We start from the raw sequence: 17,359 nt of genomic DNA, 5'->3' as shown, positions 1-17,359 counted from the left end.
GAGCTCGTCAGCAGCATTTTGTAGTTTATTAGAAATGAAAGCAGTGTAAATATTTGATACAATTTCCCTCAATCTGTCAACAAAACTAAAATACTGTCAACAATTCTCAATCCTGTCATATCATAGCACGCATAGCACAGTTATAGTCATCAATTAGTGTATCTTAGAATTAATTTACAGTCCTGACATCTTGACATTACAAAAATAAAATCTAAAATCAAAACAATTCAATGGAGAGAATGTTGTAGTGTAGAAGGACATGGCAGAATCAGAATGGAAAGTGATGTTACGTGCAACCTCATTAAAAAAAAAAGTCCTTTATAAAGGAGTGATAACATGACATTTAGTGGGCTCTTCTTAGTAACAGCCGCAGTGAAAGATGATCCATAAGACCGCAGTCCAAGAGTGAGTCTCCTACAAGCAATCCTGCACAAGCACTGGTCCCTAGACTCTTGTGTGCATGAAAAATGGTGTTCCAAAACATTCCTTTATCCCGCACAGTAACTAGATTAAAAACCAATTTCCAGGCAGAGGATAAGCATCTCTGCAGCAGTTCCACACGGTCACTTCATTTCTGCTTTCTGGGGAAGCGCTGTTGAACCAAACGCTTGCACTGCACACAGAATACACATCAGTATCTCCAGCATGCAAACCACACTACTCCCATTTTAGTACCTGCATATTTATAAAATGTATGCAAAGGCTATTTTGACGTACTAAATTCAATACATACTGTAGCATGAACACTGATATGTGTTTATTGTCGGCATTTCACCTGGAATTCTGGGGAAATTCCATAGACCCTGGGTCACATTCTCAATCTGTGCTGAAATGAATATTCACAGAGTATAAAAAAGCTGGCATTTAAAGCACACTCGTTTGAGAAATTTTGACATTCCTTTAAAAGTCTGTATTCTGAAAATGCCCCCACGCTAAATAGGATGTAAAGGAATTCGGTCACAGCACTGTTGTGCAGTTTGAGTTGACACTCCACCTTTGCTGAATCCAATACTGGGACTACACACTGGGCTTCTCAAGGAGTGTGAGAAAATTTAGGGAATGCACCTTTGGTGGCCTGATAGGGCCGGTTGTGCAACTGTGAAGAGCTTGCTTTTTATTCAAACCTTGTATTTGTTCAAGGAATGTGTTTGCCGAGCATGCCCGTATTTCCCAAGCCACCAGAGCTGCATTTAATTTTTTTTTTTCCAACTCTGCTGGAGCGTGCACCAACCATAGTCCAAAGGTTAAGACTCAAATTACATCAAGACTCGAGCTCAAATGAAGCACCTGCTGCAACTCCCAAACATTCATGGCTGCGTTGCTTCCCCTAAATCAGAAGGCTAAGGAAGACTGGAAATAAGGTGTGACTGTGTTTTGGGCATGCTGCTGCTGTCGGATGAAAACCCTCGACTTTCATATCCTCAAATGTCCAAAACACCCATTAAACCTGCTCTACATTATGAGCGAGCATGTAAACCTTGAGTTCAAGTAAAAACATTAAAATCCCTTAAACCTTTTTTTTCCCGCAACAGCAGTATGATATGCACATTCAAAGAAAAAATAGAGATATTTGAAGCTACCAAACTGCAACAATGATCTGCTGGTCTGAGCTTATGTGACTCTCATTTGGCTCAATTCCCCTAATCTTCCGTTTCCAACCATGGACAAAATGAGGACTACAGCCTTGGATTAGTATTGCTGACGGTGCTGAGGTGGAACGCCAAATTTTGCTTGATGATGAATGATGTAAGACAATAAAAAAACAAAAAAACACGAGGTGCTTCAGGGTTGACGGCATGCTCCTTCTGCCTGACCTAGCTGTCCTTGTGCAACGTCTGATGAAGATGCAGATAGAGTGGTTTCTTCGTCAGGAGCTGGAGCTTCTTCCTCTTGAAGTCGGTGGGCTTCTTGTACCTGGGGTTTGACAACAAAAGGGCTTCATGATTGACTGCGCTGATGCACTAAAATCCCATGCAATGTTGCAACTACGATAAACAGGGCGGGCTCCTTACAGCTCAATGACGATGGGACCCGGTTTGATCTCGTCCATTTCCATGAAGGCAAAACATTTTGTGCTGGTAAATCTCTTTTTGGGTTTGTAGTGCTTGAACTCGAAGAAGATAGCTGCCCCTGGAGGATGAATTCATAACAGACCCAACAATATGAATATTATGGGATGGAGAATAAGAGTATGACTGAATAATTTATTAGTATTATATATCAGTACTATGATATGAGGCTAAACTTATTACTAGTGATTGTTTATCAGACATTATTGTCACAGTTTGGATATTGAAGTACTCATCCAAAACCTATCGTAATATTTAATTGTGATACAGTCAATTTTGCTTTAAGGGTCAGATCAATACACACTATGTACGTGTGACAATACAGTCCTGCATGTGGTGAGGCAGCACCTTTTGGTAATCTCTCCACGTGTCTCTGGATCTCCACATCCACGCTGAAGTGAATGTACGTGTCTTCTTTTCTGGTGGCCACAGGAGTGTCCTGCACCGGGTTCAGGTCCACACCATTCAGATCTGCAGGGCGGGGGACACAGAGGACAAGCTGACTGTGAAAACAGTCACAAATCAAAATAAAAAACACCCCCGTTACACATTCCTCAGCATATCTGTATGACTTTGTGGTCAAGCCCTTCAGCAGTATTTTTAAAGGGACAGTTTACCCAAATACAGTATGCAAACATTTTTAATTGTTTGAGCTCCACGAAACATAACCCATCCACCCCTACTGTGTCGGGGTGAAGGGAGACAGGGAAGACCGTGGACAGACTGCACTGAGGGAAAGTATTTATTTATTTTTTTTAACTGTTCCTTAAAAGAAAAGTGCGCACTCCACACTATGGTTTGATAACGATATCAACATTATATCGATAACATAACATGAGACAAGATATCATCTGGGATTTCTGATATATTAAAATTGTGACTTAAGTGCCGTCTTTTCCCAGTTGAAATAGTGGTATGACATTAAAGGGATGCAATTTTCTTAACCTGTCTGTTGTCTATTAGACTGTTGCTGTTCTGTTATTTGCCTCTACCTGTCGGTCATCATATCCACATTAGTAATCACTGTTTATCAAAAACCTCCTGTGTAAATATCTTAATAGCCATCCGTACAATATCAACATTATCGTCATGAGAGACCTTTTTGGCATGAATAGCAGGGTAAACACTGGTGTTAATTATGGCTCTGTTCCATTTAGGTCTAACAGAGCAATGGCCTCACTGGAAAGGCTCTGCTACACTTAAATGGAGAAGAATCCCTTCATAATTATGAAGGGTCCCTTCATAATTAGATACTGAGGTATTCAGTCCAAGATTTTATGTTATATGATTTTGTCTATAATACCCAGACTGACTCTACACTGCTGCGTGGCTTTTAATTTTTTTTAATGAGGCAGTAGAAGAAGTAGTGTAGTGGTGAAGAAGAATCTTCACCACTACACCAATCAGTGTTTGTGTCAGCGTTAATCCCGAGCGTCACGTACCTTTTACACTAATGGTCATGTAAGGATCGATGCATTGCCCGGCATCCTTCAACCCAATTTTGTCAATCTTTATTGTGAGTAGTGTCATCCTAGGCTCTGATGGTAACCGTGGCAACAACGTACCTGGAATGGACAAAAGTTACAGAAACGGACTGATATCTAATTTGTGTTTAGCTTTTCGTCTTAAACTCTGGAAACTGAACAGTTGTTAGCGGTGGAACAAATCAGACATCTGCATTGGCCATCACATACAACCAGCTGCTCAAATCCATGGCAGAGTGGCATTTTTTCAGTCACATTCCTGTGTATTCTGCAACATGCTATGTGTATGTTTCCACTGAGAGCTGCGAGACGAATCAACCATGCACTGAAAGAAAGACACACACACACTCTCAAAATCCAACAGCCGTCGGGAAACAGGACAACATGACAAAACGGCACGACACAAGCGCGTCCCAAAGAGCAGCTGTTGCCGAGCGGGCTTACTGTACAGTACCAGGCACTCTGGGGGGAAAGGCCTCTGGAGAGCCCGCTCCTGCTGCGGCATCCTCCTCCTCCTCAAGCTCCAGGTTCTCCTCCTCGCCAGGAGCAAGGATCTTCCTGAAGGACAAAAATGGAAAAATTATTAAGAGCAGATTATATTAAGAGTGAATGAAATAAAAGACTGAAATTAGGATAATGTCAGAAATAAGAATAAAGCATCTTTGGCAACAGGATGCAACAGGTCTGAAGAGGCTGCATCCTTACCTGTTCACATTAGCAGGTGTGGAGATAGAATATACAGACATGCAAATGTGTACTTTAGGTTCACATTATCAAATATTACAGATAGGGGTAGCATATGTGCAGAAATATGTACGGAAATACAAAAGTTAATTTTACAGTGGAGTGTATTTATGGGTTCAGACACTATAAATACAAGGCTTTTTTCCAGAAACATGTATCATCTCATACACAGTCAGGCTTGATGCAGCTGAAGAGATGATCATTTTCATTATTCATTAATTTATTTAATTTATCGGTTATTTTTTCAATTAACTGATTAATAATTTAGGCTTTACAGTGTAAAAAATAATGACAAATGCACATAGGAAGTTAGCAGAGCCTAAAATGATGCCATCACACTTCATCCTTAGTCTTACTTACACGGCCCAATAAAAAAAAAAAAAAAAGTTATAATAATATCAACAAAAACAAAAATAATAACAATTATTATTTGCAGTAGTACTGTTTACAATTATATGAGTGGAGAAAAGTAAGCAAGTGATCTTAGTAACGCTGGAATGTTTGGATTTTTTAATTTAAAAAAAAAAAAGTAAAATGGTTATTTGATTATCCAAATTAAAATATAGTAATCATCTATTGATTTACTAACTGACTGATCAACTAATTGTTTCAGCACTGATATGCAGAGATATGGACAGAAATATATGCATGAAGAAAAATGGGATTGTGTCACTCCACATGGAGATATAATGTAAACCGTGATGAAGATACTACAGTCAGATAGGAGACAGAGGGAACAGTTACCTCATTGGCACTGGCTGGACATCAAAGGGAAACTCTTTGTTGTAGGTCAGTATATTTTTAATAACTGTTGGTGAAAGGAGAAAGCCTTGAGCGCACATAAAATGTCAGAACACACAACGACATGAGGTTTAACAGTGTGACACTTCCCATTAGTCAGTGAACTTACTAGGTTCCAGTTTTTTCAGGTCTTCTAACTTGAACTCCTCCTTTGACTGTGTGCACTGAGGAAGAGCAAACATAAGACGCAGTTTTCATCTTTGGAAAGAAAGACTAATTTCTCAGCCCTTAGATCTATCCCCGCATTTTGACAATGAAACAAACAGACAAGAGCAATCAATGCCACCCAGAGGACTCCAAACTTGCTGGTAGTTGACAGCTGAGGCACACAACGCTTTCATCTCTTTTGAGAGAAGCTCCTGTTTCCTGACACAGCGAACCATCAAGGTGCTCCCTTACAGCAGTTATTTTGATGATGACGATGCCACTGTCATACTGATGAAAGAGAGCGCAGGAGGACATGATACAAACCTGCAAACTCGCACTTCTCATCTCCAGGCATGTTGCAAACTTCCCTAATGTTTTCTACGGAGAAGCAAACACACACACGGTGTTAAGGATGTGTGGAATAGTCAGCGCAGGAGATAGAGGATGATGATGTTCTGGCAGGCTGTGTAGTTTACCTTTTGCTCCTCTGTGAAGTCGGATGAATTTGTTGACTGCACCTCTTTTTGCAGCTGCCGTGCTAATCTGGGTCAAGTAAAATGTTGACAGTTATAAGAGCATGTTTTCACACTGCATAGTGCAAACTCTTGCACCTTTCACTGCACTGATGAATGGCTGTGCATCTGCGCCCCCTCGTGGCCACACAGAGAAGGCGCAGCGGTGCATATTCGGACTTGGCATTATTTGCACATTCAGATAATAAATCTATCGCTTGGCAAAGTAGATCACCGCATGAAAAGTTACCAAGCCTCCCACTCCTCATCCTGCCTGCTCGCAAAACACTTTTTTTTTTTTTTTTTTGCCTAAACAAGTGAAACCCCACCCATAACAATGTGAGGGTGTGGCTGACTATTTCTCAATATTCTGAGAAATGTTGGCCTATTCCTGCACTGCATGACACATTATATTACAACACGGGCAGCAGCGGCGATATTTTCCAAAACAGGGCAAACGGGCTAATTAGGAGAAGTCCCAATCAGCTCGACTGGGGTGAATGAAGTTGGGATGCAACATGATTTCTTGCACTGCGGGTCTGATCCTGGTGCCACATTCACTAGTCATCAATGGGTGGTGTTTATTTACTGGTATGAAAACTGAGTAACTTCGTGCAAAGCGTCACCATGCATCAGCTACCTCCTATGTGTCCTGTTTGCCTGCATATCTCAGAAAGGACAGCCGCAGATGCATCGCGGAGTTACGGAAGGGAAAAAAAGAGGCATGCCGCGCTGTTTGACATGGAAAACCACCGGCGGAGAGTCATCATACACATGTTGATCGTTGCAACTTACATTTGGTACTCATCTATAGCCTCCACTAATTGTCCCCACGAATCAAAGTCTGTGCCTTTTCTAAAACTGGCGTGCCATTTCTGAATAGTCTTGTTGACATCGGACATTTTCACAGGGCGCTCTCAGGTCAGCATCGCCGATAGTATTAATGTTAATGTTTGTAGCTCAAAGTTGCGCCCCTTGCAGCATCGTCGTCTCCCAGGTTATGTGCTATCCGGGGGCACACAGAGAAACCGGTGACACCCCGACCAAGCCCTTCTGCCTGCTCACCCTAATATCGCATCCGTGAGCCAGAGGAAGTCCCGCCTAAGTGGGGTGCGCACGTTTTGGAGGACGGGGTCGCCCGAACGGAAGCCAATTCAACGAATCCTGCATAATTTCATAATCTCATTGCTTATGGAGGTGCCCTGTCTTAGCACTGCGCTACAGGAGGGCGTAATTTACAGTGTTTTTTTTTTTGTTTTTTTTTAACAGCAAACAGAGGCGATGACACTCGATCTGATGCATTCAAAGGATTTTTTGAAGACAGCTTTCGTTTTTGATGAATATATTATTTTTTTTCTCGCTTAGTCCATGAATGGCAGAGAAATAAAACTTTTTGCTAAACGACATACTGGCCGATAAAAATTCTAATTAATTAACCTATACAGTTACAGGTGTGCGTATCCTTTTATCGATTTTTTTTTTTTTTTTTCCAAAAAACGTCCTCAATATAAGTAGAACGATTAATAAACACAAACACCGGAGGGTTTACACAGCAACCACACAGACGAACAACTTATTAAATTAAAAATCAGCTTATTAATTATTTTACAGTGGCGTGTATGGCTGTATTTGTATAATAAAAGCTGTTACATTTTGTTCACTCTCTCACAGAGAGACCAGAGAGTGAACACTTAGTGATTAAATGGTGGAGTTTATGTCAGTGTGTAGTCATCTCAACAGTTTTATTTGTAAATGTATTTATGGGAGTAAATAATAAGGTGTTGTTTTGCCCGCAGAGTACCTTTGTCTCAGGGATGATCGAGTTCCTGAACTACACACGCCCTGCCTCTGGCGTCACGAGATCCTCTGATTTTTTTTTTTTTTTTTTTTTTTTTAGTTTTTGATTTTCAGGGGTTTTTTTATTTTTATTTTTTAAGTTAAATAGAAGTGTGTGTGTGTGTGTGTGTGTGTGTGTGTGTGTGTGTGTGTGTGTGTGTGTGTGTGTGTGTGTGTGTGTGTGTGTGTATTTTAATTCGTTGGTGAGGTTTTATGATAAAAACAAACAAGGTTTTCTGGTAGAAGAGCGCACCAATGTGAAAATAAGGAAATTTTGTAGCAATTTGTAAATTTGAACATATACTTACATCCATATCGGCCGAAGCGCCACATTTATACGGCTGGCCAAAATACTCCAAGAAGGAACAGAAAGGTCCAACTACAAGATTACAGTCAACTTGAAAAGATATTTGTCTAATTTACCCCAAGGAACCATCAAGCCACCAAATTTCATAATAGAGTTAGGCCTGAATAAATAAATAAATAAATACATATAATTAAAGGTTTATTAGAAACAAAGGAGAAGCAATTACAGGTTCCAGTGGTTTTATTTGAATAATTACACGACTATATCCAGAGCAAAACTGCTCTCCAAATGCATGTTGTTACATACGCCGGTAGGGTGGTGGCGCCATGCAGCTTTAATGTTGGTTTGTAGTCCGAAGAAGAAGAAGAAGCTTGACTGGTGTAAAGTGCAGAGAACAGATGCTGTGAAAAGACGAACCCGCTTCTGTGTGTGTATGTGTGTTTTCTGGCTTGTTGGCCAGCAGAATGAGATGAAATGGACTCCGTAACTTCTTCTGCAGCTGAGGAGGACGAATGTGCCAATACGGAGGCTTGGTGTTTAATGCGAGTCGGGAGAAATTCAGACTGGCTTCTCTTGCTCGACAACACAGAGGTGCGGGGTGCTAACTTGCTAACTTTAACTCTAAGCTGGAGTTAGAGTCCGCTAAAAAAATTAAATCTTTACACCACTCTTTTATTAGTGTTTTCTCATAGAGACGCTGTTTTTTGGTCGAATTAAAGTCAGTGTTGGCTCATTAACTGTAGTGAACCGTGTAACTTGCTAACTTACCAGGTGAATGTTGTTGTGTCTTGTTTTGGACTGTCTAGATCACGATTGGACGTGGTTTAGATGTCACTTATCAGCTCTTGTCTCCAAGTTGTCCTTTAATGATCTCCAGGCTGCACTGTGTTTTCAAACAAATGGAAGATGGGCAGTGGACAGTGACAGACAGGAAGGTAAGGTAGTCTACTTTGTGTAAAGGTTAAATATGGCTGTCAGATGCACTGATAAAGAAGATGTTGCTTTCTTTCTCAGAGTCTTAATGGTGTGTCGGTGAATGGAAAGCGCATACCCGCTGAGGCAGTCCATCGCCTCAGGCTCGGGGACTCGGTGCAGCTTGGGGTCCCCATAATCGGAACCAAAGTGGAGTATGAGTACCTCCTTGTTCAGCGTCCCCTTAAAGACATTAAACCTTTCCTAGCCAAGGTGCACAGCAGTGATGCCAAAACAGCCCTCATATCCAAGAAGACCAAGAGGAAATTCAACATGGATGAAGTTGAGCCGTCAACCTCATCGAAGCCCAAGCTGTATCGCTGCTCATCCTCAGACAAGTCTTTTGCACAGCCTTGCCCTCCAGTCCAACACCAACAGAGGCCCAGTACCAGCCAGCCAGAGGAAACTGGATCCAGCGCAGAAGTCCAAGCAGCAGACCCGCCTTCACATAGCCTCAGCTGTCCCAGTGACCTGGACAATTTGCAGATGTACGTCAGATGTAATTCTGCTGTGTCACTAAATTAGCCAAGCTACCCTTAGTTGGTAGATACTAGGGCTGCATGACATTGACAGTAACATTGTAACTAAGATATATGACCTCGTTGATTTAGTCCCATTTTTATTTATGTTCTTCGTAGGTACAGCCAGAACATCCTGATGCTGCGGGAGCGGGTCGACGACACACGGCGGCGGGTGGAGTCCCTGGAGGGACAGCCGCAGCAGGGCGACCCGCTGAAGGTGGAGCAGGTCAGGGAGCTGCAGAGCCAGCTGGAGACACTCAGGGCCAAGATGCACAGGATGGAAACGTTAGAGAGGTCCTTCAGTGAAACAAAGAAGCAGCTAGAGGTGAGACTTTTCTCAGCAGAATTTGTCATACATGAAATAATCAGCATTGCCACAACAACATCTATGGGTTACCTGACCAGCAGTGGGGTTCAAAATGGGGGCCTGCTGTGTCATTTTGCATTTGTCAGCACTTAACTGACAACTGCTAATACAGTCATACCTGGATGCTCAATCTGTTAATTAGACACAAGTCCAGTTTTAAAGTGGTTTAGCCGAATTTTGCAGCATGCCACATGTTTACATTGTGTTGATACATATATGAAAGGGATTGATTTTCATGTCATGGAGCTTTTACAGAAATCAAATCAAGTGTTGAAACAGAAAATATCCAGGACTCTAGTATTTCTTCTGACTCTAACATATGACACTTTGACAATAAGGTTAAATAGCATTTACAGAGGTGGCTGCATGTTTTTCCCTTATACAAGAAGCATATGGCATTTTTGTTTTTTTTTGGCAAAGATGTATGAAACCCTTGCAATATAATATGTTTTACCAGGAAAGTTTATACTGTGTAGGCCAGTGTTATACACATCACATATACGACTAACCTGTGATGTTTTTTTGGTTTAAAGGCACAGAAAACATGCCAGGAAGAGAAGCTTTTGAAGAAGCAGCTGGAAGAGGCCTTGCAGGAGGTAACTGGCACAGAAATGTAACTGTTACATAATACAGAGGAGATTGTCTATGTGTGTCTGTAACTGTGGCTCCACATTTTCTCCACATTTGGGACTACATCTTCATTTACTAATGTGCAGGAATTCATCGTAGGAAACTTTATGGAATCTATACATGTAAGGGAAAGGGAAATATTGTCCTGACTTATTTCATTTTTCAGTCAGTGATGTGAATGCAAATGCAACCACTAACCATACAGTGTAAATGTGATGTTTCAGATGTTCTTAGTGTATTTATGTGGTAGTCCGCATAAACAAGACATTTGACTAACTGTTGTATTTTTATTTTTTTTTTACATTTTTTATTTTATTTACATTGGCCTCAGCAAAAGAAAGTAATAGAAGAGCTCGCCCTTTCTCGGCAAGGCTTTGAAGAGATTCTCTTGGCCAAAAACAAAGAGCTGGAAGTAACCAAGGTATGCAGCTATGTTACTTTTACTGTTCGGCATAACTGTTTGGTAACATTTCAGCCAAATTTTGAGGCTCAGGAACCCAGGGGAAATATTTTCTTTTCTTTTTTTGTTATTTGTAGGAAGAGAAGGAGAAGGCAAGAGCCCAGAAAGAAGAAGTAGTCACCCAAGTGACGGAGGTGTTGGAGAATGAACTTCAGTGCATCATTTGCTCTGAACTTTTCATTGAAGTAAGACTAAGAGTTGTCATTACATTTTTTTTCTGTTGTGTTTCTAATCTGTTAAATTTTTCTCCTAAGCTTTGTCAGTGTTGTTCAATCAGAGAAAGGGTTCTCTGATTGAACAACACTGACAAACAAAATAATTTCCTTCCCCAGCTTCCATCTATGTTTTAGTGAAATTTTTAAGTCAGTGGCAGCTTCTGTTCTCTCATCTTGGTGCTATAGTCAGAGAAGATTATGATATGCTCTGATGACCAATGGATAACACTGAACACACGTGTGTATCGTAGAAGTTTCATAAAGTAGCTGTAGTGCAAAGTAAAGTATTTGCCTTTTTTACCAAATTTTGATTTTATGTTTTGACTGTTTTTGGTTTTGCTTACTTACTCAGTATGTTTGTATTTTCACTTGCATCCTCCATAGGCAGTCATCCTGAACTGCGCTCACAGCTTCTGCTTGCACTGCATCAGTGAGTGGCGTAAAAGGAAAGACGAATGCCCCATCTGCCGACAGGTCATTCAGTCTCAGACCCGCTGCCTGGCTTTGGACAACTGCATCACCAGCATGGTAGACAACCTGAGCCTGGATATGAAGGCCAGGCGACAGACACTCATCACTCAGAGGAAAGGTGAGAGGTGCGTTATCCACTCGTTTGATTAGTGTCCTACAGTTGACTGTCAGAGAAGCAGACGTGTGACTGAATGTTGTCGTTTTAAATCCCCGAACAGCCTTGAAAGCTCAGCGCAGGGGAAAGTTGAATGAGTACTAGACCACCACCAGTTTCTATAGTGAGGCGTCTCAGGCCAGCAGCCTGGGTGTTTAACTGTTAGCTGTGAATGTTATCCAGGTTGATGCTGAAAATAGTCAAAAATAATACAAAGTAAAAGGTTAAAAACATTCTGTTATTCAACAAAGAATATAGCCTGTTAGGGAAAATATTCAGTGTTCAGAGTTTAAAAGAAACTTATAATGCTCTGATTTTATATATATATATATATATATATATATATATTTTTTTTTTTTTTTTTTTTTTTTTTCTTTCTTACTACTACATTCTGATATCAAATCGATGATGCACAAACTGGTGGTTCCTGGATTTCTATTTGATGTTATGAGAAAAGGTGGTAAATATTACTGCCATGTTGTTGAAATTGTGCAGTATAATATGCATGAGTCTTTGAAGGTTTGGGACTTCACAAGCACTCTCTCCCACTGACTCAAAGCTGTAGCCTTGCTGAGTACAGGAGAATTGTGCGTCTTTTTCTTTCAAATGCACGTGAAGGACTTCAGTGCATAAGGCGCTGCACACCGCAGGGAAAACTTCAGAGATTCAGGAGAGAGGATGTTGCTTTTCCTAATGTTTGTGAAGACTTTGACTGCGCTTTCTCTATGTTCGCCAGCTGCCAGCCCCGCAGTGGTGATGGTGATTCATGATGACGACAGTAGCGTGAGCAGCGACAGTGAAGGGAGCTTGTTGTCCATGGATAGTAGCCTCAGCTCTGTGGTCTCTGTGGACACAGACAGCAGCATTAACTCGGACTCCATCCCATTCAACGATAGTTTTTTCCACAGTAGTTACTCGGATGAAAGCGTTGAAAGTGTTGACTCTGAAGATTAGGCTTTTTTTTTCTGTGGCCTATGATGTGATGGGATTACAAATTTTTTTGGTGTCAAAGTTGTCATTTCCTTGACATCAGAAATTGCAGGCAAGGTTTGGTGTCAGTGGGAGTCCAGCGCCTGGATTCACCCAAGGTTCATGTTTTTCATTTTGTAATATAATTAGTTGTTTGTCTTATTTTATTTGTTAACTTTCAACAAAAGGAATAAAGTGTCTTCCTATGGAATTTCACTCTCAAAGTCAATGCCTGCCTTTATGTTTTGATAGAGATGTTGACTTTCTATAAGCATTAATTTCTTGTGCTTTAAATGAGGTGGTAAACTTCATCTGGTACCAGAAATAAACCTGTTCTTTGATGATACATGACCTCACAAAATAAGATGTGAATGACCTTTGAAGAAATAAAGGAATAAATGAACAGTCTGGTGGGATTCTTAAGTCGGAGGACTTAACCGCAATCTTGGAAAATTGCTGAGGAGAGAAAAGCAAGGAAATGTAAAAAAAAAAAAAAAAAAAAAAATCTTTTTACAGCAAAAACTCAAGATTTTTGCCCTCTTGCTTGGTGTAATCTCGACACAAGATGGCGCCAGGTAAACAAAGCGGATATGTAGATATGATGTATATAATTGGGGTTTTTTTTCAATGCAGGACTTTTTTCAGGTGCTGCATTTAAGAATTTGAGTTTGAAGCCTTGTCATGCATTGTTATTGTATGCAAGGCGAAATAAAATTTTAATTCTAATGCAAAGAAAACAAACCCCAACATGCTTGTGTTTTGCTGTCAGCTTTGTATGATACCTCTGTGAAATGGTAGTTAAACACATAACACTAATAAAAAAAACACATAAAACACATAAGTGTTTCTTGAAACAGGTCATATCTAGGTCTATTTTGGGGTGAACTTACCTGATGTTTATTGCTGTTTTAAAAACATTACATTTCTTTGAATGCTACTTTTTGTTGGGGCCTAAATAGTTAATAATTTGAATATTTCTTATCAGTGGATGTTTGGATGCTAATAATCATATACTTTCAGAGTATATGCTTTATTTTTCCATTGGATTTGATTTTGAACGGAAACTCTTCAATTGCTAAATCCATCTATCTTTAAGTAATTTCACACATGCAGGAATGTTGCCTAGCAACTAATGCAACAGCACCTTGTGCTCTAAAAGCAAATGGAACTCTGATAGCACCATCCCCAACGGTGATGCAGAAAATACTGCACACTCCTCACAGACAGATGTGTGCTCTGCTGGTGTGTAAATTCCCTGTACATGCCTCTGTAGGGGGCTCCACCAAGTTCCAAGAAATTTAATGCGGCCATAAACAACGATGGCATGTATTCAATACTCCAATACCAAATCTCTTATCCGTATGAAACAGCCGGCACCCAGAGAGACATATGAGCCAATGTCCCAGTGAATGCTGTAGCAGGACTATGTGCGCTGTGAATAAGAGGACATCAGCAATTCTGGTGAAGTGCTGGCATTCCAGTAAGGACTGGACTGAATTCCTTCCCTTTCCCCTCCTTATGTGAATGCGGCATGAACCTGTCAGGCACATTATTATTTTAGTACCTTTTTACCAGCCATCAGCAACAATTCTGTTCATAAGACAAAGAAAGTCGCTGTTTTCTATCATTCATGCGTATAGTGTTTGACAGAGGACAAGCAAATATGTTTTCCAACTCATTATTAAATCTGTACAGTCCAGGTTTGGGGCAGACACAGGAATAGCCAGTAGTACGATTCACCCCACAAGGCACTGTGGCACAGCAGCTTCCAGAAAGTGCTTGCCTCCTGTGCTGTGTGGATGGCTGTTGTCACGGCAGTCCATTAAAGCCAGAGTGCGAGGGAAGCGTGTGTCTGTCAGGCCATATTACATGAGGATGACAGTGATGGACTGCCTCGGGGCTACAGTCGGAGCCTCATTCCTTGCTCCAACCCTCCGACTCTCAGAGCAAACCTCCCTGATGAGTCATGCTGTCAGTAACAGCTCTCTCTCTCTCTCTCTCTCTCTCTCTCTCTCTCTCTCTCTCTGTGGCTACAGAAGCAATTTGCCACATCATGTCCTTAATTCTGTTAGTTCATACTGAAGTGTTACTCAGCTTATTACATAATTAGTGAAATATCCCCAACAATATTACATCATTAGATTCCAGACATAGTCATCTAAATACCCCACCACCCTCATACACACACACTTAAGATAATGTCATGTTTTTAAATCTGTGTCTTAGGTATATTACACTTAAGCTCCAGCACTGCATGATGCACTATGACAAATTGTATCTTTTGAAATATGATTTAAATATACAAAAATCATGTCCTGACCAGTATTGAAGACCTGCAAACATGCAGTTAGGCTTCAAAGTATAAGCCTAATTTGATTTATTTGTTGGGTTGCTTGTCCCCAGCACCAGAGAAATGGTGATTCTGCTTCTTATCTGTGTAAGACTCAAACATTACACTCCCCAGGCCAGACATGCAGCTCTTCTCAACTGGCTCTAAAAGGGTCAGTCTAGAGCGACTGTGGCCCTGGCTGGCATATTTGTATGAGCACTGTCACTGAGAACACAAGCCCACTCAAGAGAAGTGTACTGCCCTGCAACATGCAAGGCCAGAGGAGAGCTCAGGATGGGGGATGCTCACACAAACAATAGCTCTCCTGCTGCAGCTGACGATTCTGAATGTGTTTCCGGTCTTAGAGAGTGTTGTCAAGCATGGAATGACACAAATCTCTGTTTTTGTTGGGTCTAAAGCTGGCCAATCTGTTCTTTTTTTTTTTTTTTTTTTTTTTTTTTTTAATGTCTAGACAAAGATGCATTATTTACACTGCAGGAGTTATTGCATGAGGGATAGACAAAATGTCTAGTCTGCCAAATTAGGCATGAATCTTTCAAGTTCACTTATTGCTTTTATATATAAAATATTTAATTAAATGGAAATAAGCTTTGGTTTGATCTCAAGACCAGTTTATAGCAGACTGCATTAGGGAATTTTCACATCCAGTTTGTGTTATGTGATGCCAGTCAAGGCCTTTGAAAGCAATATTTCCTGATTTCTGCCTTTCCACATGGCGACTGTTTCTCCTGCTTGGTGCTATTGTTTGTCAGATTCTTGCTGATGGATCGTCTCCAGTGCTCTTATCCAAAAGGCCTTGGTCCATCTGCCTGCTTTATAGAATCCAAATGTTCCTCACAGCATGATTATGGCTGGGCACACTGCACCAGCATATAGCCTCCTGTAACACTGGTGCCACAATGGCCCAAAACACACTCAAGGTCACTCCCATTTTGTGTCCATGCATGCAGTTGTGTGGCTTGACTAGTACTGCTGGATGAAATTTGACAATAAGTGTTCACAACAGTAATGCCTCCCAGAAACTGCCCTATATTCTTTATGCATGGTATGACAATTAATAAACCACCATCCATTTTTGGTCATTTAATCACTAATGGGTAAAAAATACAAATATATGGAAATATATTTGACATACAATATATGAGAATATGTGTAACTATCATATATACATATATGGGAAATAAAACAAATGTAGGGAAATATATTTGATATATAAAATATGTGAAATTACATTTATTGTTATATAATCAATATTTTATGGATAAATATTGCAGAGAAATAATAATATAGGATGATAAACAGTCTATGTAGCCTTCTTAACCATCATGTAATGATAAGACTGTTAATTGTGGTACTGTTTCTGACCTCAAGGAAATGTTAGTTTTCAAAAATGATTTTTTGTTTTTGTTTTTGTTTGTTGAGGTTTGTTTCTCATTGACAAACAATAGTAGCTATGCAAACAATGTGCAGTGGATATGTAGCTAATGACAGTAGTCCACAATGCAAAAAAATAAAAATAAAATAAAAATAATAATAAAAAAAAATCTGTAGATGTAAATGCAGTTAAAGAGAGAATGTTACAATACATTAACACTTTTGGCAACATTTGCGATAGGATTTTTTTCTTTTTTCTTTTCCAAATACAACAGCTTGGCTTGGTCATGTTGTAGACGGTTTACATGGTTACACTGTGGGATGTCAATCTGGCCTCAGAAGGCAAGCCATATATCCGTCCATTAAATACAAATGCTTCCTGCCATGAATAAACAAATAAATAAATATGTGCGTGGTACACCCATAGAAATCGAATTCATTAAATTTGTATAGGGACACCATGCATTCACTTTACCCAACAAGTCAATGTCAAGAGCCTGACTAGTGTTAGCCAAAGACGCATTCGGGACCGCAAATATTTTTGTGTTTCTGAAGAAGATGACAGAGGAACTGCGGTCAAAGCCGCTGGTTTGTCATGTGGATTTGGTTAAGTCCCCGTCAGGATGGAAAGGTAGCGCTACAACCTCTGGGTTTAGCACATCTCCCACAGCGCCGTTCCTCGCCTGCAAGACGGCGCCAAGGGCTCGGCCCCCACATGACCGGCGTCCTGTTACCAAGGAGACAGAGAGAGCCAAGTCAAGTGAGAAGCTGGAGGTACAGTAACACGACTCTTTGTTTTTGTCAGTTTCGTTCAAAACATGGACTTTGCCCTGCTGTGTGGATATAAATTCCACAAACAAACTTTAAACATCTTTAACTTTACTTATAAAATGTTTTGTATTACACCACTGACTTCGCCGAGGTATCAAGCCGCTAACGATAGCGTTGAAAGGCCAAAATGTCGGCAAAGTGTACA

General features: G+C 40.5%; 2 protein-coding genes across 3 annotated transcripts; one reads left to right on the top strand and one right to left on the bottom strand.

The window, feature by feature from the left end:
- Positions 1-4: 4 nt before the first annotated feature.
- Positions 5-6,659, bottom strand: aida (axin interactor, dorsalization associated). The gene is made up of 10 exons (XM_030046745.1): positions 6,553-6,659; positions 5,722-5,788; positions 5,570-5,623; positions 5,208-5,262; positions 5,042-5,105; positions 4,008-4,111; positions 3,512-3,634; positions 2,418-2,540; positions 2,013-2,130; positions 5-1,914 (listed from the first exon to the last, which is right to left on the bottom strand). The coding sequence occupies exons 1-10, from the start codon at positions 6,657-6,659 to the stop codon at positions 1,815-1,817; spliced, it is 915 nt and encodes a 304-aa protein (XP_029902605.1). The 3' UTR covers positions 5-1,814.
- A 1,590-nt stretch (positions 6,660-8,249) lies between these two features.
- Positions 8,250-13,058, top strand: rnf8 (ring finger protein 8, E3 ubiquitin protein ligase). Of its 2 annotated transcripts, none has more exons than XM_030047755.1 (9): positions 8,250-8,491; positions 8,707-8,835; positions 8,915-9,360; positions 9,511-9,718; positions 10,294-10,356; positions 10,722-10,811; positions 10,928-11,035; positions 11,450-11,654; positions 12,427-13,058. In XM_030047755.1, the coding sequence occupies exons 1-9, from the start codon at positions 8,375-8,377 to the stop codon at positions 12,642-12,644; spliced, it is 1,584 nt and encodes a 527-aa protein (XP_029903615.1). In that variant the 5' UTR covers positions 8,250-8,374; the 3' UTR covers positions 12,645-13,058. The 2 variants fall into 2 exon arrangements, with proteins under 2 accessions (XP_029903615.1, XP_029903616.1); XM_030047756.1 differs by having other exon boundaries at positions 11,450-11,661; positions 12,427-12,592.
- The last annotated feature ends 4,301 nt before the right edge of the window (positions 13,059-17,359 follow it).

The sequence above is a fragment of the Myripristis murdjan genome, chromosome 24, assembly GCF_902150065.1.
Source record: "Myripristis murdjan chromosome 24, fMyrMur1.1, whole genome shotgun sequence".
In the NCBI taxonomy this organism is placed as follows: Eukaryota; Metazoa; Chordata; class Actinopteri; order Holocentriformes; family Holocentridae; genus Myripristis; species Myripristis murdjan.
Note: the sequence above shows the minus strand (reverse complement) of the source record. Positions and strands in the feature narration are given on the sequence as shown.

Excerpts from the sequence above, each read along its gene's own strand:
- aida (XM_030046745.1), bottom strand. The coding sequence starts at position 6,659 with ATGTCCGATGTCAACAAGACTATTCAGAAATGGCACGCCAGTTTTAGA. Across the intron at positions 5,263-5,569 it reads TGAGAAGTGCGAGTTTGCAG|TGCACACAGTCAAAGGAGGA; the intron begins GTTTGTATCATG and ends GCTCTTCCTCAG. Across the intron at positions 2,131-2,417 it reads CGTGGAGAGATTACCAAAAG|GGGCAGCTATCTTCTTCGAG; the intron begins GTGCTGCCTCAC and ends TTCATCCTCCAG.
- rnf8 (XM_030047755.1), top strand. The coding sequence starts at position 8,375 with ATGGACTCCGTAACTTCTTCTGCAGCTGAGGAGGACGAATGTGCCAAT. Across the intron at positions 8,836-8,914 it reads GGACAGTGACAGACAGGAAG|AGTCTTAATGGTGTGTCGGT; the intron begins GTAAGGTAGTCT and ends TTTCTTTCTCAG. Across the intron at positions 11,036-11,449 it reads GCTCTGAACTTTTCATTGAA|GCAGTCATCCTGAACTGCGC; the intron begins GTAAGACTAAGA and ends CATCCTCCATAG.